Source organism: Blastocystis sp. subtype 4 (genome assembly GCF_000743755.1).
Source record: "Blastocystis sp. subtype 4 strain WR1 chromosome Unknown seqid_0247, whole genome shotgun sequence".
In the NCBI taxonomy this organism is placed as follows: Eukaryota; class Bigyra; order Opalinata; family Blastocystidae; genus Blastocystis; species Blastocystis sp. subtype 4.
Window position 1 is genome coordinate 1 of NW_014569300.1, and position 20,524 is coordinate 20,524.

General features: G+C 39.0%; 9 protein-coding genes across 9 annotated transcripts; 3 read left to right on the forward strand and 6 right to left on the reverse strand.

Moving 5' to 3' along the window:
* Positions 1 to 371: 371 nt before the first annotated feature.
* JH06_3615 (hypothetical protein) lies at positions 372 to 1,804 on the reverse strand (the record flags this gene model as incomplete). Its single annotated transcript, XM_014670630.1, has 3 exons — positions 372 to 1,381; positions 1,412 to 1,753; positions 1,783 to 1,804. 3 exons carry the CDS (start codon positions 1,802 to 1,804, stop codon positions 372 to 374), a joined length of 1,374 nt encoding a protein of 457 aa, XP_014526116.1.
* Positions 1,805 to 5,026: 3,222 nt separating this feature from the next.
* On the reverse strand, positions 5,027 to 5,815 carry JH06_3616 (proton-coupled amino acid transporter 3-like protein; the record flags this gene model as incomplete). The annotated part of the gene is made up of 3 exons (XM_014670631.1): positions 5,027 to 5,469; positions 5,500 to 5,620; positions 5,693 to 5,815. The coding sequence occupies 3 exons, from the start codon at positions 5,813 to 5,815 to the stop codon at positions 5,027 to 5,029; spliced, it is 687 nt and encodes a 228-aa protein (XP_014526117.1).
* A 411-nt stretch (positions 5,816 to 6,226) lies between these two features.
* On the reverse strand, positions 6,227 to 6,622 carry JH06_3617 (hypothetical protein; the record flags this gene model as incomplete). Its single annotated transcript, XM_014670632.1, has 4 exons — positions 6,227 to 6,364; positions 6,396 to 6,464; positions 6,491 to 6,528; positions 6,568 to 6,622. The coding sequence occupies 4 exons, from the start codon at positions 6,620 to 6,622 to the stop codon at positions 6,227 to 6,229; spliced, it is 300 nt and encodes a 99-aa protein (XP_014526118.1).
* A 411-nt stretch (positions 6,623 to 7,033) lies between these two features.
* On the forward strand, positions 7,034 to 7,970 carry JH06_3618 (hypothetical protein; the record flags this gene model as incomplete). Its single annotated transcript, XM_014670633.1, has 5 exons — positions 7,034 to 7,132; positions 7,164 to 7,263; positions 7,295 to 7,449; positions 7,479 to 7,642; positions 7,673 to 7,970. The coding sequence occupies 5 exons, from the start codon at positions 7,034 to 7,036 to the stop codon at positions 7,968 to 7,970; spliced, it is 816 nt and encodes a 271-aa protein (XP_014526119.1).
* Positions 7,971 to 11,810: 3,840 nt separating this feature from the next.
* On the forward strand, positions 11,811 to 13,725 carry JH06_3619 (prolyl-tRNA synthetase; the record flags this gene model as incomplete). The annotated part of the gene is given in 4 exon segments (XM_014670634.1): positions 11,811 to 11,845; positions 11,877 to 12,561; positions 12,958 to 13,245; positions 13,261 to 13,725. 4 exon segments carry the CDS (start codon positions 11,811 to 11,813, stop codon positions 13,723 to 13,725), a joined length of 1,473 nt encoding a protein of 490 aa, XP_014526120.1.
* Positions 13,699 to 15,034, reverse strand: JH06_3620 (galactokinase; the record flags this gene model as incomplete). The annotated part of the gene is given in 5 exon segments (XM_014670635.1): positions 13,699 to 14,058; positions 14,089 to 14,256; positions 14,284 to 14,553; positions 14,569 to 14,799; positions 14,831 to 15,034. 5 exon segments carry the CDS (start codon positions 15,032 to 15,034, stop codon positions 13,699 to 13,701), a joined length of 1,233 nt encoding a protein of 410 aa, XP_014526121.1.
* Positions 15,035 to 17,048: 2,014 nt separating this feature from the next.
* JH06_5027 (eukaryotic translation initiation factor 4e type) lies at positions 17,049 to 17,591 on the reverse strand (the record flags this gene model as incomplete). The annotated part of the gene is made up of 4 exons (XM_014670636.1): positions 17,049 to 17,189; positions 17,221 to 17,325; positions 17,356 to 17,478; positions 17,511 to 17,591. 4 exons carry the CDS (start codon positions 17,589 to 17,591, stop codon positions 17,049 to 17,051), a joined length of 450 nt encoding a protein of 149 aa, XP_014526122.1.
* Positions 17,592 to 17,728: 137 nt separating this feature from the next.
* On the reverse strand, positions 17,729 to 18,748 carry JH06_5028 (hypothetical protein; the record flags this gene model as incomplete). Its single annotated transcript, XM_014670637.1, has 6 exons — positions 17,729 to 17,764; positions 17,793 to 17,932; positions 17,962 to 18,190; positions 18,221 to 18,412; positions 18,442 to 18,631; positions 18,663 to 18,748. The coding sequence occupies 6 exons, from the start codon at positions 18,746 to 18,748 to the stop codon at positions 17,729 to 17,731; spliced, it is 873 nt and encodes a 290-aa protein (XP_014526123.1).
* A 219-nt stretch (positions 18,749 to 18,967) lies between these two features.
* On the forward strand, positions 18,968 to 19,422 carry JH06_5029 (40S ribosomal protein; the record flags this gene model as incomplete). The annotated part of the gene is made up of 4 exons (XM_014670638.1): positions 18,968 to 18,984; positions 19,049 to 19,127; positions 19,161 to 19,245; positions 19,280 to 19,422. The coding sequence occupies 4 exons, from the start codon at positions 18,968 to 18,970 to the stop codon at positions 19,420 to 19,422; spliced, it is 324 nt and encodes a 107-aa protein (XP_014526124.1).
* Between the last annotated feature and the right edge of the window lie 1,102 nt (positions 19,423 to 20,524).

A 20,524-nucleotide genomic window follows, 5' to 3' on the forward strand; every position in this document is an offset into this window, starting at 1 on the left:
TCATACTGAGATAACAGAGGGAACATTATAATAATAGTCTGCGCAAATAAGAAATATGTGAGATATCTTATGAAGTGGAAACGTGGAAATGTGGAAAGAAATGACACATTGAAACCAGGTGATCAGTCAATATTGGTCCTTGTTATGTGGGAAGAAGAAGACACGACATTTGGAAGGGATGATCTATAAATGATACGATGAGAAAGTGAAAAACCAGCCGTAGTTTACCTAAGTCTAAACCACAAATCCTTGAGAAATCACTGATATAACAAGTGATGAACTGATAAAGGAGCAGGTAAAATTACAAACAAACAAACACAAATCAATTCTCTATATGTTCATAAGTAATATTAGTCAGACCCATAAAAAGGCTATCCATAGTTGACATTAGAACGAGAACGATTTCCTGATTTGAGTGGACGTTTACGTCTTATTTCGGATGTAATATCATACTTAGGTTGGATAGCATCAAGGATGCATTGAAATGATTTTAATACACTATCACTAGAAAAATCTGCTTCAGAGGAGTTAGAACCATTTCTAAATGTTTCCAGAGCTTTCGCTGATATAGGCGCAGATTCCACTTCAACACCAAATTGGGTAGAGAGATCTTGCGGTGAAGATAGGGGTACAGATAGATTGTTGAGAGAGAGTGAAAGCTCGTGAACATCGTCTTCATCTCCCTGAGGTATGGATATATCGGGTAAAGGATGTTTGCGAGGTCGACCTCGCTTTCTCTTAGGAATAGGTACTTCAGGTTCAGGTAGAGGGTTCTTACGAGGTCTACCTCGTTTTCTCTTTGGTAAAGGATCGTTAACTGGATACTTCCTGGGTCTTCCAGGTCCTCGTCTGACTGGAGAAACAAGCTTTGTTTCGATTTCTGATTGCTTGACGGGGTTGGGAATCAGAGAGAGATCAACGTTACGAGGTTCAGTGGTAAACGGAACTTCTGGACCAATGGAGGTTGAAGGATAGGATATGTTGGGCAACCCGGAAGGAAGATCATCTTGTAGCATCTTCCAATCGATTTGGACATGATCATTCTCCGACAGAGTTTGCAAAAGTTTGCTTAGAAAGCAACTTAAACTCTGTATTGTGGGTTTGAGAGAATCAATAAGATGAATTTGAAACATCACATACACAGCCTTGCAAGTAAGTGCCTGCAACACTTCTTGACGCATCTTCTGGTGTCCACTAGCAGAACTAGAGGCGGATTGGATCCTCTCGACATCAGAACTGATTGAATGAACGAGTTGTTGAATACGTTCAGATACGTTTCCTCCTGTGAGTTCACGAAGACTTGTAGCAAAAGAATCATTTGGATTCGACTCCTTCAGAACAATCTCCACACCCCAGAGAAACAATTGTCGTGAAGTTTCATCTGCTTATGAACACATCATTTCATTACTACAATTCATTCTTAGTCCAGACATCACAGGTATCACTTCATCCAAACTATGATGCAAATCTTCAAGAGCAGCTTCACTTAGTTCTTTTCCTGCTGTACTAATGAACAATGCGGTATTCTCTTCCCAAACCGCTTGTAGATCGGGATGTCGAAGTTTGTTTCCAGATAATGCTTTCGAACTTTCACAACTTGTTTGGTGAGCCCAACGGTAGCGATCATCACAAAAAATATAACCTGAATGGAAGTAGAGGATCTTTTGGAAGAACAAAGGAAGGTAGTCTGGACAACCTGAGAAAAGGGTAGTAGAGTGGATATGAGGAATGTAGCAAGATATGTAGTAACCAACTAGTATGAATCATTTCCTTAAGGAGTACTTGGGAAGTCCTCATTATTCATAGACTCTGCTTTAATTCTAATGCATCCGGGGCAAAAGGGAAATTGGCATTTCCCATGATAATTCAGTCCTTCATCATGTTCAACAAAGTGTTCATGCTCAATGATACTTTTAACAACAGCTAGCAACAAGTCTAGATTTTCGAATAGGACTAAATGACTAATAACTGTATTAATGGTCAGTGTAGAAAATGAGTTGGGATCCTAAGCTAAATCGATGGAAACAGATGTACATGATTTCCGAGAATAACATAGGAGGAATTATCTTGTACTTTCAATGTTGTACCAGGAATATACTCGATAGGTTTCTCCTGCCTATAAATGATTCCTCAAAAAATAACTATTTCATTTCCAGTACTGAAGCCATCATTATACAGGAATTTGAGATGAAAGTTTAACAAATCGCTAAAAAACGAAAAATAATTGATTATCATAAGAATAGATCTCTGAATCATCCAACAAGCGATTAAGAAATAAATAAAATTTCACCTTCAAATACTCTTTCAACAAACAATGTAATTCTTATTCTTTGAAATGTACAAGTTCACAATATCTTGAAGATTCTTTTCTTGAGCTGGAAACAGCTGCTTCTCTTCTAAAAGACCTTTTGCTTTCCAGTATATTTCTCTTCAAATCACAATACTGTCACATCATTACACTTGATTTTTATATCGAGAGGCAATTGTCCAGATTACAGACAACAAGTCCTAATTCTCATAACTTATCTTTATTCAAACATTTGTAGATAGTGTATCCAGATTCTCACCAACTCGTTTGTAGAGAAATTCGACCAATGCAGGATTAGTTGATGGCGTGAGTGTAGATGCTTTGAGCAGCAAGAGAATATCCTACTAATGATAGCTTTCTGATTATCGATACAGAAAGTGGAAAAGAATTGACATTCTTCTGGAATCGAGTTTCAAACAGTCGAACCAGATAAGTAGTAGGTTGGTGAAGGAGAGGAAATGTCATTAACAGAAATGAGATAAGCTAGATCAGATTCACTCTCTCAAAGGTACATGTGGTGTGACACGTTCCACATTTCTATAGCACCATTGAACAATCGATGTAGCTAATGGAGTGACTGTGTTCTGAATACTCTGATTATTGATATGAGGTTTGATTGAGGCCAACTATGTATGATGTGTTTAGTGAATGAAGTACGATGTATATTATATCATACTGAGATACTGAAGATTGATGAGAACAATATAGTGTGAATACTGTGAGCAATTCACATAAAAAGGACACATCAGGCATCTCTGGATAAAATGAAGAATACGAACTTACGCATATGCGAAATGCTATAAATTACGGAGGAAAGAGCACGAGAATTGTAGTTCTCTGGATACATCTGGAAGTTGTGCTTAATCACATCAACACATAGCTTTGAGTATTTATGGTTCTATGAATAGTAGAAGACGAGAAATGTTACATTCGAAGAATAACGAAGGAAGAGACACAAGAAATTGCTAGTAACTGCTGTCTTGGTTGAAATTGCATCATAATTCCGAATATACTTCTCGTAGAATTCGGAAGCAATCTCATTCGCACAATCCGAAGTCAATCTGCGATGAAGAGAAACATAGAATCCCACTTGGTCTTAAGCAATGTACACAGAACCGAAAAACTCTGATCATCGGACAGATTAGATATAAAAGGACGAATGGATTTGAGAACCGTTTCAATGGATTCCCGCGGGAAATAGTTGATGTTATTAAATGAAGACAACAAATAAATACGGTTTCCAACAGATAGTCTATGAGTTAGATTCACGAATTTATTCGAACTCATCAATCGAACCAAGAATTATGGCGATCAACTTATCTATGGACTCTCTTTCAATTGTATACTTCTGAACTTGTTTGCAAGACCGCGTATATGAGTACAGAAAACTTAATGCATTCTTCGATGTCACTTCGCTGGTTCTAATTATTACTAGTATTGTGCTTCATGTACCGTGATAAAAATGATTTGATGATTGCCTTATTTAACTTTGGAATAAGAACATGACTTTCTGTATATCCGGTAAAAATAGTGGCAATTTCTGGAATTGAAAAATATGGAATAGCGGTAAGAATAGCAGGAGCTAAGGAAGAAAGACTATGTGTAAGAGAGAAAGGACCCATACACTGCAGATCGATTGGGATATCGAGAGTAGGAAATACAATACACAAGGTTCGATAATCGTGATCTAAAGTGAAGGGAATGGAGTGAAGGTACGGTCGAACATATTTGAGATTTGTCGAATCATGTTGAATGAGTTCCTCAATTTGTTTAAACACCGAATAGATCCGATCATCACTGAGAAAGTTGAGCTTCATTGATTCCGACTGATGTGACTCTGTATTGATTCGCATTAGCCCCCAAGCAACATCACTCATTTCAGAGAGCGTGAAGCTTTGCTTACACTTCATTATCCCATCTACTATGAAAACCACCTCGAATTTGTACCAACGATCTGATTCAATAGGTCAGAGTCACCAGAGTAACGAAGTTTCCCAATAGATTTCAACAAGATACTCCATTCAGTAGATGACAATGTTTCAGAGTATTCCATAATTCTGGATAATAGAACATCCACAAGATGACAGTTTCCATGCAATAGTTCTCCATTAGTTCCGGTATGGGGTGTGTAGGTACAACCAATACGAGGAAGTGACCAAAAACTCCGAATTAGGTAATATAGGTTAACAGAAGAGAGCTGTTCAATAGTAATTGTGTTGTTTAAGAAGTTGACAAACCGAGATAAGGTACCATAGAGAGGATTCGAACGGATTAGGGCAACACCAGGCGAGTAACGCCCACATTCCATCAGAGTCCTCAAATTCTCTTCCAGAGTGCGATCTTCGTAACCCTTTCCAATTAGACCATCAGATAATTCAGTACCTGCAATAAATTGATAGCCTCTTCGAATGATGTTACTGTATTGACTTGTTGAAGCAATGGATTCATTTCCTTAGATAAAGGGTTTGGTTGGGTTCCATCGATAGTTCCATTTACTTCTCCAAAGTGAATAAATCGAGTGGAAGTCTCTGGAATTCTTGCCACCCAAAGCAAGGGTAGGACTCTTGTCGACTCTCGGATATATACCAAACTTCGATTTCGAAGTACTCCATTCCGGATCACACGAGAGAACATACCCAGTGAATTGAATGTAATGGAGAGTTCTTGTAAGGAAGTGTATAAACAGTATGAAAACAAACAGGAAAGCAATAGAGCTACTTACTTGCCAAAGTTCTTGAGAGAAATAGATGTACAAATAATCATAATGAAAACAGAGATGACCAGCGTAATCATATCCATCCACATGATCCATGACTTAGTTCTATTTCTAAAGAACACGATGTGCATGACAGCAGGGAAGATGAATGTCGTCAACACATCGGTGAAATTACCAATGAGACTGAGGACTTGGGAGAACGAAGGAACAACAAGCGCAATGACCGAAATACACACGATCTCAACAACACGAAGAATGATGTATTTCCGTGTCTTGATAAACAGCTTTCCTCGTTCAATCTCTCCCTTCTCAATAGTCTCATTGATAGGTTCCATCCATAGAGGAAATCCTCCAGCAACAGTAATGAACATGGCGATGTTCAAGAGAGTTCCCAAAGTGAACTCGGCAGGAAGAGATTGCATGATATTGTCCTTAACACCATTTTCTATCAATCATCAAGAATCATGATCACTACCAGAATTCTTATAGTATTGTGAGAGAATGATACCTATAAAGATATAGATCAAGGCCATGAGGGAGATAGAGACACCTGTTGATCGTACCACAGTCTTCCGACAATCACGACGGATATACTTCTAATGATGAGAGAAGAGAAGAAATATGACATATTGAGTGAGTAAAAAGAGGATAAATCCCATACAATATACATAGATACCAATATTCTCTAGAAGAGCAGATGCCGATTCTGGCCACAGATCTTTTGCTTCAAATGACGGTTTGTATTTGCTCATTCCATAACTAAGAATAAGAGAATGAACATGATGGAACATGATAAGAATCAAATATGAAGCAATGATGGCAATCAAACCCGATGAAGAAATAGGAACCAACACACTACAAATAACAACAAGAGGAGAGAGCTACGAAGGGTCTTTCAGAAGACATAGGACAATACAAATAATGGTGATGAAGATTTGAATTACGATCTTGCGAGATGTTTCATTCTTTCCAAAAAATGTCATGTTCTCGAGGAATCCAGCCATAGCAATCTACTATTGAAGATGAGATTCCATCTGTACCACAGAGCCAATGTTAGATCCATACAATGTGATCAGCGAAAATACGACGTAGAAACGATAACCTCCTGTTCCCAAAACCTAAAGGAGAAACGAATGATTCTTATGTACATTAAAGACCATTTCGGCGTACACATTACTCGTTTGAATCGACTTTAATCCAAGCTATGAATAACCCAAGAAGCACTTCCTCACAATTCGACGATTACCCATATTGTTATGGATATCTAACAGTTGGTACGTGGCAATGACCATCATAGCACAGACCATGGCAAAAAGGAGGATAGATGGAATGATACCAACCTAGAGGTGAATTCAAGACGAATAAATATACTTTTGAGAAAGCATATGGAATAGCAAGTGATCCTGTACCTGCAATACCCTTCATAAGGTTCACACAAAACTAATCGCATAAAGAGTACCTTTTACCCTAACCTGAATAGTGTTCATCTTCCCCTTCTCTGATTCTAGATATTCTTCTTCTAAAAGACGATTATCCAATTCACCGCCTGGAGTCCGCACTTTCTCCACAATCTCTTCTTCATATTCGTCCACACCCATGATCTAAGTGTTCTATCCACGAATTGATAAGCAAACGACTAATATAAAGCGTTTATGCAGGGATGCCACATGAGAATTACTAAGATATACTAGAAAAACCGTGGAACTTGTAACATTTCATTTATAGCCTTGTTGCCTTTTCCAAATTAGTTATATTCTCTACGGAATGAGAGTATCGACAAATAAACCACTACAAAGGGAATTGTGGAGAGATCTGTATTTGAACACTATTCAAATGAAGATAGTTTGTTCGTGAACTAACTATAGAAGAGTCTTCTAGAGCAGTGATCATAGAGAATGAAGCTGAAAGTGACCAAATGGAAAACGAAGTATAGAAATGCAAAATTGGTTCATTCATAAGTTATACAGCAAAACAGTTTGATAATAAAGAGTAGTCAAAAATTCACAGTAATGTCGGATTCTTGGAGAAATGACTCATCATCGAGGGCAAGTGACTCTGTGAAACAATTGGTAGCTAATGAGAAGCGAGGACGAAAATCACAGAAGAGAGTGATTCTTGGGAAGATATTTAATCATTTAGAATCTGGAGAAGAAAGAACGACAGAAACAACGGTTCCAAGAACGAAGGGAACAACAAGAGGAAGAGGACAATAGTTATCTGCTGAAATATCGTGACCGAGGTGAGTCCAATTGCAATTTGATAATATGCAGCAAAAGAACTGAGAGAGTTGGGATATGATAAAGATTACGAAGGCTTATTACCGGAAGATTTCGCACATCTCACAGACGAAGAGAAGCAATTGCTTGGTGGAGATGTGTCAAGGACACATCTTGTGAAGGGACTCGATATGGTACTGTTGGAGAGAGTAATGATCATATTTTGTTGTCACAGTAGAGACGGAGAGAAATCGCTGAAGAAGAAGAAAAGAAGAGGAAAGCCGAGGAGATGATGAATGAAATGAAGCTAAATATCCGAAGTTTTAATACTCCAATGGCGGAAAATATCCATACAATTCTATTTGATTCTCAAGAACGACTGGAAAATATGAATCAAGTAACGTAGGAACTTCGAATTGCAGTGACACGTAGAGAAGTCCGAGAAGCCTTTTTGAAGGGCAAAACTAACTATTCGCTTCATCTTGCAGGTGATGAAGACAGTCTCTTTTCAATTCCTGTAATAACAATTCGGAGTAAACAGGACTGTCCCAACTTTTCGTCGGATATGCTGTACATACCTCCAACCACACTTCTTGAAGAGATTTCTCGGTCGATGGCAAATGCCGGATTTACACAAAAGACACGAAAGCGAAAGCAGAGACACGAGATCAAGGCAGTAGATGCAGAACTCGATATGTTTGCTGATTCGTTTGTTTCTTTCAAACAGTAAATCCTTTTCGATTCCCTTTTCCATAAATTCGCTTCAGTAGATAATCAATGTCTGTTTGGAACTTATAGGTATCTCTCAAGAGGATTAGATCGTCGTGAATCAACTAATTATCATTTTCAATAACCAGACATACACTTTCATCAATCTTCTTTTGTTCATACAACCCCGCAATAAAGTAGCAAAAACACTTTATTACCGACTACTGTTAATATCCACAAAATCCCCAACCTCTTGAGACGAATCACCACACAATCGCTTAACACTCTGCTTCACATACTGAACCAGAACTTCTTTAGGAATCAAAATCATTTTGAGTAGCGAATTCACAAAATCAAGGCTCTTGGGAGAGAGATTTAGTTCAAAGAGGAGTCGATAACACAACTCTTCCTGATCATTCTTCTTCAGAGCATCAACAAGACCACGACCCAAATCAGGATTCAATTCAACAAGGGATGTGAGAGTGGCTGATTTACCAGATGATGCTGCAGAAGCGATGTATGAGAATAGAGAATGAATCTTGGTTCCATCACTTAGAATCTATGATCACATGAACTCATCATTGTTACTCGATCAATAGCATTCTTGCTTAGCGAAGAAGTCCAGCATTGTCGTAACTCTTCGGGAGGTTCTTTCGACATGACCTCTTCCTTTGTGATAGGTACATATAAAAAGGAGTTCGAAGAAAGAGAAGGATGAAGAATGATAAAATCGTCACGAGTTGGAGTATGAGAGAAGAGAGGACGATCAAATGAGGGAGTATAAAACATAAGCATGTCACTGTGATCCTCAAAAAAGGAAGCATATTCCTCAAGATCCAGTGCATCTAGATAACACAGATCCTTAATTGGTACGAAGGGGATAGGAAGTGTTGACAAAGCAAGAAGAATCCAAGGACATGAAAGGGAGAATGTCAGGAGAAGATAATTGTTCGCGATAATACTCATGTTTGATGTATTCAACCTTTTGAACAATATCATTTGTCACAGGAAACAAACGAACAAGTTCACTGATTGCACCAGCCATTTGATCTGCAGAATAAGCCTAATTATTAAAGATAGAGAAAGAGAGTACTAAAACCGAAGGAGAATAGGCATCTCGAGTAACAATACTGTAGCAAAGCCAGCGCTCCACATCCACCACACTCTAAGGTTCACAATCACGAAAGTGCCGATACAGCATCTAAAATGTCAAATACCATATAGAGAAATTTGGATTGGTATTCCTCTTTTCCTGAAGAATCTTCATTCAGCAAAAGAAGAGCTAGGAGTCGCTAAAAGTCAATGAAACCGAAACAAATCCACCATTGGCAATGATAACATATTATCTCTCAAAAGAGACGACAATAAGAAATGACATTCTAAGGAATGCGAAGAGAAGGCTGTCTGTCTTGCTTGAGTAAGTACCGTTGACAAAGGGTCCTTTGTATTCTACTCAATCTAGTATCATCACAAGTATGTACCTGTAACAACGAGATCAGCAATTTACTCCAAGTACCCATAAACAAGGTGCACACCGACTATAATAAACGTTGGAATAAATATTCTCTTGAGGGCACTCGAGATTTGCTTGTTGTCCTCAATACTCAGAATTGAGTAGGGACCGTCACTATTCTTAAAGAACCGTTTTCGAGTCTTTGAATCGTGGGAATTTCTTTCCCTCTCGATTTTTAGAAACCCGCTATCATTATCAATAGTTGGAATCAAGAGCATTTTGTAGTTTTGGATGATAATAAGCTGATGAATAGAAACACATTTGCTGTAGACTATTGCCCTTCATCGCATGAATAGTACAGTTGTCCAAGATAGTTCTAGTTCCCCAGAACTATATTATTCGATGACTACGGAAACGAATTCTTCTTTGGTGATAGTTTCCTGTCTTCTTTTATCCTAGATGCTTTCACCAGTTCCATTAGAGCCAATGCTGTCATCTACCGATACAAGTGAATTCAGCTGGAAGAGATTGATGATTAGCCCTATCCAATTCTTCAAGTGATAGGATGAGTTGCAAACGGAATTCCTATGCTCTGTCCAATTCTTCCAAGAGTATTCTTGATAAGTTGATATGTTGCTATCTCTCTCCCAATTTATCATGTCCCAACAGCCCTGGTTGTGATGGTTAATAGATATAATGAATAGTTGTGTCACAAGGTTCCACTATTGATACTCGCTCAAATAATAATTCTGATGAAAGTTCTATGATACTATTACAGGAAAACAATTTCACCCAACAAGAGTTGAGTCTAGCTCATGTGATTAACAATGCCCTTGCAATGAAATTGGATATTTCTCCTACAGTGCAGACGAATCGTGATCTATTGAACTGTTTACACTTTCTTCAGTATGCTATTGATCATCAACATGAAGATACAAATTTTGTTCATCTCTATTCAGAATTTTCAAATTCGGATTTGTATCTTGAACCACTTCCTCCACGGAGGTCATCGTTCGAAATGTTTATGGATTCAATTCAAACCACTCCTTCTGCCACTCCAAATCCACGAGTTCCACAACCAGTCAATTCTAAGATCGAAAGGGAAGTATCCTTCCCCTCTGGTATTGAAGTGATTGATATTCCTCGTGGAGTCCCTCCCTCATCTTCTTCTCTGTTGTGTGTTCATTCCAACTTTGTGACTCGATTTGATTCTGTTCCTTCTGGAGAACGTACTCTACAGAGCCAGATTCGTGCTCTGTTGGGAGGTGTTCATTGCTCTTTGGATCTGGCGATCCTTCAGCGATGCATCCTTCTCCATCAGTCTTGGGACGAGTGTTTTTCTAGTTAGCATATTACTTGTAGAAACACGATTTTCCTTCATTTTCGACAGTGTTCGATAGATTCACTTGATCTTGCTATTCCTCTTCAAACTCTATTTCTATGGTACAATTATCGTTATTCGACACCTCGTTCCATTCTACATAGGATTGTCCAGCAACTTCTTACATCTCTCTTACCACTCTTCTCTCAGAAACAAACTACCACACGTGGTCGACCGAGAAAACAAACAGAAGCAGAAAAGATGCGGAATTTGGAATTACAGGAATTACAACAAAATCAGCAAGGATTACTGCTAATCAGCCAGCTATTCTTGTTACGAGAGTTAGTTCGTGGCATTCGGAATGACAAACGTGGTATTCCATTTGGTCTCGAAGAAGCGTTTGTATGCGACTTGTTGAATAGTTGTTGGAGTAAGAAGTGTATTCTAGCTTCATCTCCCCATCTGTGGACATATGCAAAGTCACTACTGATTGTTGTTGTGAGTGAATATTGTTATGATTAGGATACGTTATGTGACCTATGGAGTGGTCAGGATACAGAAGATGGGTATGAGGTATTGAAATTAGGCATCTCCAAGGCTACCCAGGTTTATGAGATTGTCCCTGTAGGATATGTGGAATGAGAATTGAGAATAGTTCATTCGGAATCAGAACCTTCGAGGAGAAATTATTGATTTCGTGGAAAAGAGCGGGAAATCCTCTTCACCAAACCAGAGATATATTGTCGCTGCAATTGCTTGTCATAAAACTGTTCGGATACCGAAGACACGTTCAGAAAAGCTACTGGTCATTGAACATTCTTTCTCTTAGTTCTAGTTCGATTTGCTAAAGCGAGTAGCTGACAGGACCCAATAACTGTATCATATTGATGTTCTTTGTTTTGGACACAAGAATCACGGTTTTTACTCTTTTATCAAAGAAGGTTTTCCACTTGAATGTTTCGTTTTTCCATTGTTCGACGGTCCTTTTCATGCATTACGTATCGATCAAAGTTATTTGCTCCTACCAAGAAGGTAGTTTTTGGAGTAGTGTCTTGATCTTTCAGGATACGTCATTGGGTAAATTCGAAATGGCGAGATATGGAAGACTGTTGTTGAAAGGAGGGTATTATCATTGAAGTTTCTGATTACTGTAGGTATGCTCACCAAACAGAGCCTGGAATGTTTTCTTTTTTACCATTGGGTCAACGTGTGATTGACGAAATGAAGAAAGCTATCGATCTCCGTTTGGATGAAGTTGGTGCTCAGAAAATGCAAATGCCGGTTCTGCAGAATCTGAATCGCTGGGACCAAACAGGACGACGTGAAAAGATGGGGAAGGAATTATACACATTGAAGGATCGAAAGGGACAAAGCTACTGTCTTAGTCCAACGAATGAAGAAGTCATCACAAGTATTGTCAAAGATTTGGCAATTCCAGCAGATTATCCGATGATTCTCTATCAGACATCTTCCAAATTTCGTGATGAAAGACGTATCTTCTCCAGTGTGTTGCGTAGCAAAGAGTTTTTGATGATGGATGCCTATTCGTTTGACAAATCGATTCAAGAGGCGTCAGCAACCTTTGATCGTATGGATCAGTGTTTCAAGAATATTTTCAGCGATCTTGAGATTCCTGTGGAGAGTTTGGAAGCAGATTCAGGTGTGATGGGTGGAAATAAATCCCGTGAATATCAGTGCCTTTGTGGAATCGGTCAGGATACAGTTGTGAAGTGTTCCAATTGTAATTACATGTCATTGCATCCATTATCCACTTCTGTTTCACCGTCAATTCCATTTTTTGAATCGGAGTCATTTCAACATTTGCGACAGGATTTGGAGGTATTAACGAGTAAAGAAGATTTTATGGCAATACTAGATCAGCATGGAGAGATTATGGAATTGATGGATGTGTATTCGTTGCCCTCTCTTCACAAACAAGTACTTGTTCCTCGTGGACGTTGTGTAAATGTGAAAGAATTGGCCTCAGATACTACTGATAAAGTGAATCAACTTGATCATGCAACGGAGGTTGAGATGATAGGAAAGAATGATTCTTAGTTCCTTGTAGATACCTCGTTATCGGAGTTATTCCCACCCCAACTGGCTTCACTCTATCACGTAAGCAATCTTCCTCATTCATAATCACAGATCAAAGTGGGCGATTTTTCTCTCCCAGCTGAAGGAGACGAGTGTGTACATTGTCATGCTCATCAACAGAACCGCGGTTCCATTCAGCTTCTCCCAAGTGTTGAACTCGGTCACATGTTCTTACTGGGTGACCGATACAGTGGATCTCTGGATCTTCATTGTCCTTCAGGGAATGTTATGATGGGATGTTATGGTTTGGGATTAAGTCGAATGATGGGAGCTTTGTTCCAGTTATATGGATATAACAGTGGCGTGTTGTTTCCAGACGCAGTAACAACCTACGATGTAGTGCTTGTGAACATTGCAAAGAGTGAACAATCTCGAAAGGTCATGATTGAATTACTGGATGCATTGGGTGATGTGAGAATCATAATGGTGTTTGATAATTAGACGAATTCTATTCGAGTACTGTTTGATGATCGTGATCAGTTATCTCTTGGAGCAAGATTAACTGATGCCGAGTTGGCAGGTGTTCGTGTGGCAGTGATTGTAGGTAAAGATTCGGAAGCAAATGGAGATATGGATATTCGCTTGTTGCATAAACCGTTGATTCAAGATGTCTTGTTTAAGCGAACAAGTGATACTGTGGGAGATATCCATCCAGTACTACGACGTAAAGTAGAATCATTTGATTTCCAACGATTGGAACAGTTGGGATATAAACTGAAGAATGAGAATGGATCACAAGGAATGAAGGATGATGGATTTATGATTCGAAGCTCATTTGGAAATGTGTATTGGAATCTGATTCAGACTCTATCATGTATCAAAACATATAGTTCGAAACCTTTGGGATTGCTTTCTTATGATTGTTATTATAAACAATTGTTAATGAATTCTTGCCCCAGATCCTGATTCCGTTACAATTAAGATATCACAACTATTCTGTCTCTTCAAACGCTTATCACACATTTCCTGAATGCGAGGAATTAAACTCGTTTCTTTTCCCTTCTCAATCAAACATAAGATTGAACCTCCCCATCCTCCTCCAAGCATTCGTGCACCATATACACCATCCTCTTCTAGTTCACGTAGGACCTCAATACATGTTGTGATATCTGGATGCCCATTCTGGAAAAAATCACGGGAATCATCATACGACTCAAAGAACAGACGTCCAATCTCTTTCCAATTTCCAGCCAGAATCAAATCCACATAGGACAAAGTACGTTGAGTCTCTCGAATCATCTACCCATCACTCTCTTTCTCATTTCTCACATGATAGCACCGATCATACACATTCTTTGGCATCTCCTCCTTCATATTTGCTAGCATCTCCAGTGTTGGCCCACGACATAATGCCTTTACGGGTTCCTCTCCATTTACATTGTATTTCTCCTTCAGTAACCTTTCACCTTCCAAACATTCTTTCACTCGTTCTGTATACTGGCTATTCACCAGTTTGTGTTCTACATGCACAAAAAGTTTTAGAATTGTCACTGGCCACTCACGATGAGTGTCAGTCGAGGTAGAAGCAGGATTGATATCAAAATGAGTGATGTCATGTGAAATGCAATCGATAAGAGATATCTTTCCATATTGGCCACACGAAGAGATCAACTGATCCATTACTCCACAAGGCATCTGCACATATTCATGTTCGGCATGATACCCACGCATAGCACGGTCCTTAGGATCCATCTGAATGCCAAGGCACTGTTCAATAAAGAGACACATTGAAATCTACATATCAAGTACTTTCATCAAACCAACTTCAACAGCAGCAGAACTACTGATTCCACCGCCAATTGTTACGTTGGATACATATACAACATCATAACCCAAATAACCATTTGGCATTTCAGGAAGATAGAAGTGCGTAACACCTTTAAAATAATTGCCCCATTCTCCCTTAGGGCCCCGTTTCAGAGAATCATCCCCATCAAACTCTATCATCTCCTTAAAGCTCTCCGAGTAAACACGACATCTCTATCCATCAGATAGGCATATCGACTAGCACCTTTCCTTCGACTCTACGACCGGCAACTACACCAACCAGAACAGTTGGGAATGGAAGTACATAACCACCCATGTAGTCACAGTGCTCTCCACCAAAGTTCAATCGACCAGGAGCCGAGGTGATAATTTCGGCTTCCCCACCATAGACCTGCTTAAACAGGTACTTAGATCGAGAGATTAAAGAGTCAATGTTCTCAGAACTCATAGTAACTTTGACGGCTCTGTAATCTGAGAAATGAGAAAAATACATTGACCACGGTTATTTCATGTAAGTGATCACTCGTTAACAAACACATGAATCTTCTAATTTCTCCATGCTTGATACCAGAGCATCACATTGGCTGAGTGCAGACTGAAGTGTGGTGATCAAGTTCTACTAATTAGGCTCTCCACAGTCACTTACATTTAGCTGAATCGAATTCAAGACTTTTGAGATTGTTTCTTCACTTCCATCTACATCTTTATACTAGAAGGAAAGAATAATGGAATCAAGTACAGTAAATATCACATTATAGTACACTTTGTCACTAGCAAAACTGACGGCTGGTTGTTCGAACTCGATTCCGCTACTAGGATCTACTAATGCACATTTGACTCCAACTAGGGTCGGTAACGATGGTTCTGAATGTAAAAGGGAAAATAGGACATACTTGAAGAATCGAGACTCTTTCGCATTTGGAGATACTTTGACTCATATACATCTGAAACAATGGAAACTTGCTCACTAGGCCAATCAAGCTGTTTAGTATATGCTCTGACTCTTATATAGTCCAATCATTCAAACATTAGTTCTTCTTTAGATAGTCCACGTTTGGCCGCCTGAAGAAACAGAATTGATAATGCTTCTTGAATCATTTCATTTTCTTTTGTTTCCTGTTTTGAATCATCTTTAAATCAAAATAGAATAATATTATCCACTTTCCTTATCATCTCCCAGCACTTTTGCAACTACGCCCTGAATAAAGGATTCAAGAGTGTGGTCATCCGTAAATTCTTTCAATCGAAATAGATTCAAAGATTCAAGGCACCGTCTTGACAATTCCATTTGTTACTGAAGAATCCTTTCCTCTCAAATAGGCTCCAAAATTGTTTGTATGATAACAAACATACCATTCTACTGTCCAGATGAACAATCCAACACTTATTCCTCAGGAACCTCGATCTCACCATTATCGATCTTCTCAATGATGGCAGAAGGATGCTCTCCATTCACAGTGCAGCCCACAGAATAACAAGTTCCCAACACCTCCTTCACAGTTCCAGCAAGCTTGTTAGCATAGGAACGCTCACGGAGAATCTTAGCTACCTTGATCACCTGATCAAGAGTGATGTTTCCACTGTGCTTAACTAATCATCAATTAACTCTATTCACTCTCTACTGTTCTTGTCCTTCTTACGATCTCTGGGGGGCTCGTTCAGCTCACGAATGATCAGAGAAGAAGCACTAGGAACAACTTCCACCTACATATTATTACAATCAATTCACACATTACAGTAGCCTGACGGTTCACCACAGTCAGCTTCACAGTGATCTTCAGACCTTTCCAATCCATAGTGGCCTTCTGGATATCATCACCAACCTTCTTAGGAGCCTAAGCAATCAATCTCCTTGTCTGTTTCCTATACCATTCCCAGAGGACCGACCTTAGGAGCCAGAGTTGCAGGAGAAGCACTTTCTCCACCAACAGCACGCAGATAAACTAGCAAAAAGATTAAAAAAAGAACAAGACATCATCATAACAACCAACAAGTCTCTAGACAACGTACTGATAGTTGCTGGACCAGCAGGAGCAGGAGGAGCCATTTTTACAATCAGTAAACGGTTCTAGACAACAATAAGAATAGAGTTGTGATCTAGGGGTGAAATAGCAATCATAGGGAACTATTCATAGGAGCTCCATGTTACCCCTGGACGAGATTTGACTCCCATCAAACGAAATGTGAAAAAAGAAACAAGTGATACCCAGACCAATTACTCTTCTCCATCACTATCACTCAAATCTGCAAATCGATTTGTTGATCTCTTTCTCAGAATCCTATTCTAACAGAACGGAAGAACTCCTACTCGTCCTCATGTTCTTGTTTCGAAAGTGTAGGAACCGGCTTTGTGATCTGGTTAAAAGCGACACTGTTCACTTTATAACGGAATCTGAATGAATGTGGAATCTTCCAGAGGGATTTAAGTTTCATTCTACCACTTACTAGTCAAGCATAATCGACTACTCAATCTTATTAATGGCTTGTTCGAAGGTGGCAGTATGGTTCCAAACGCTGAAAACACAGTTCCAACGCTTCACAGACACAGAAACACCACAGATCTCACTACCTACATCAAATTGCTCACCGATTGTAGTTAACAACTATGTGTCATCCATGAACACCAGAATCAACAAGAAGTTCCCACATGTATGGAGCCAGTTCCTTCTTATATATAGAAACAGTAATACGCCCACCTTTACGATTTCTTTCATGTTCCCATGTCGGTTCAATCTTGTTCTACGTTTCAACCCAAGACTAATAAACTACTTTAAAAAGATAGTAATGAGTAGCTTTTCCCGTTCCGATTTTTGGAAGGGACAAATAGATCCTCCAGAAATCCTCCACTGTCCGACACAAGCCAAGATCTTCTAATGAATCCGCATATGATGTCTAGAGGAATAAGAACATGAACAATGGAATACTCCATCGGTTGACTCCATTGATCTCCAAAACCGATAGTAATTACGAAGTCGGTGTGTAACAGGTGCTTCTGTTGTTTCCATAACGGATGAACAAAAAGTAGAATCAAATAGTAAAGAAACAAATGTGACAAGTATTATGAACTGATTGGTCCTTATTCCTAGTTGAATAACATAGAGAAAAAGGCACCCTTAAGCCAACTATTCGTACAAGATTGGAGTTACGACGACTCCTCTGTTCTCAAAATAGGATTTCCCTACAATAAAACGTCCAAGAATCGCTACTTCAAGAATTTCCTTAAATCGACCCTCTTTGTTCCATTTGGCTCTACAATTATCTCCAATTTCTACATTTTCATTAGCATACAACCCATTACCCGCAATTACATTATTCGCTAGCAAAAGAATCTGCAACGATTCAATACCTATGATTAATCGTTATGTCCAATAATACCTGCAAGACCGTCATCCACATATATAATGTGATTTGAGTTTGCATACAATGCTTTCAAATGAGTTAGTGAGGAAATCGATCGTGGGATCTCTTTTAATTGATTACTATCAATTGCCAGTATTTCCAAGTTTTCTAATGTTCCCAAGGATTCAGGAAGCGACTGAATATGATTACTCCCAAGAATCAGCGTTCGGAGGGATTTCAGTTTACCAATAGATTCTGGGATACTCTTAATTCATAATACACAACTTAATCTTACCGTTAATCCACAGTTAGCTAGATATAGGACTTCAAGTCGTTCCCATTGACCTGAAAAGTCAGGAAGAGACTGAATGTTATTCTCAGACAAGTAAAGATATTGGAGCTGAGATAACTCCAACAAAACAGTTGGAAATCCAGTGAACCGATTATCTTCAAGATACAACGTCTGTATGTCGGTCAATTGGCTGATCTCCATAATACAATAATTCAACAACTTACTTCATCAGGAAGAACCTCCAACGAATTATTGCTTAAGCTGAGTACATGAAGAGGACTGTGTGAAAAACAAGAGATTCCATCGATAGAATGCAACACATTATCATTTAACAGTAACTGCTCTGTTTTTGCAATATTCTCGTTTGTAACATTATCACAGATGATCTGAATATTTCCCTTGAATTGTGGTGCTCTATTAGATGAAGAAACAATTCTATCCTAACCGTCTCATAAATGCAAGAATCACTCTTTCATCTTTTGGATCATTGAATATATCGGGAATCTCACGATGATCACGAACGACGAACATAGTAGAAAAGGATCACAATGAGATCTATCAACTGATTAAAGAGAATCAATCCTCCTACTATCCAGTGGAAAGTACTATTGCTGAGAATCACAATAGGTTCAAGAGTGAATAAATGGCCCCTAATTATACCTCCGTAGTATTCGATTCTAGGTCCATCCTGGCCGTTATCTTTTATCACTCAACAAAGATAGTTACCCATTTGCTATTTACTAGTGAGTTATGCCTTTCAAGCGCAGGTACGAAATGACTTAATTGCTGCTACCATTGAATTGGAGATGAGTAGTTTTTGACTCTATGTAGAAATCATGGTCGTTCTAAGAAGGGAAGAGGTCATGTGAACCCTGTTCGTTGTACCCATTGCTTCCGTTGTGTGGGAAAGGTAGGAATTGTAAAGGTACACAATGAAGAATAGGATAAGGCCATCAAGCGTTTCCAAGTGAGGAACATGGTTGATGCTTCCTCACAGAGGGATATTCGTGATGCTTCAGTCTATGAACGTGGGATTTAGGAGTACACAAAGTAATGGGCTAGAATACACTCTTCCCAAGCTGTACATCAAGCAGCAGTACTGTGTGTCGTGCGCTGTCCACGGTCGTGTGGTTCGTGCCCGTAAAGTGGCTGACAGACGTATTCGTGAGTTTGTCCGTCCCCAGTTCAAGGGAGAGCGTGCGTAATAACTGGATTCACTCACAAATGTGGTAATAGAAGCTGTTTGTTCCTCACATTATGCTCCGAGTTCTTTGCAGAAGTTTCAGTTCGAAATCCCCAGAATTCTATGCTACTGGGTTAAAGAAACATCAACTCTTCGCCATGATTGATGCAGAAGTATGCAGTTCTTCGTCTTCTATCACATTGTAGGGCAATGTCTTTAACGAAGCTAACGGAAATGCCTATTTCGATGCAACGTCTCCCAGTAAGGAGTTACAGTTTTGGAGGAACTTGAGGAAAAATAACGTCAGAATCAATGAGGACTATCCGTATGTGTCTCGAATTGATAATAACTTTGTGTTTGTGTCTGTAGGATTCGATTGTCCCTATGACTCATAGTCAGCAGATAAGCCCATTGTATTTCACAGTTACATTAGTCGCAATGTATCGATTCTAAGAGATGAACATGTTATTGTTGATGAAGACGTGAAGGATGCAAAAACAAAGCATGGTGTTCTTATTTACGGTTGTAATCTTGCTATTCCGTTCATTCCCAAGTATTTATCCATCAATGTAGATTCCAGTACCATTATCTGAGTGGTTGAGTTGTAGAGTATCTCTATTTCCCATTAATGAACACCCATTTAGGCGGATTAGGAAAACTGAATTCGTCATTGGAAACATATTTTAAACAATTTGTAGTTTTATATCCATGGTTATTATATAGGTTTCCGAAAACTCCAAATCAGAACGCAGTGGATACATGTTCCATTTCATCAACAGGGACTATGATATGGAATCTGTCGAGTTAAGTGGAATTCAAAGTCATTTCGGTTGTTCTTGTTGTTCTAAATGACACAATTTGATGGTCTATAGTTATCAACTCACATAGTATGAACCACTATACGTATTAGCCCACATTTTCAGTTATAGTTCATTTTGAGCCCGACTGGGCTGTAGCTCCTCAAAGGGTTTTTTCAAGAGTCGGTACAGGGATCAGAACGATATTTGAAGATGAATGGAGTAGAGTGGAGAATGAAGTGGAAAGAGTACTTGAAAGAGAGTGTATTGAATGATAATAAGAATTGTATGTTGAGTTTGAATGTTGATAAAGGAGAAATGAGAGGA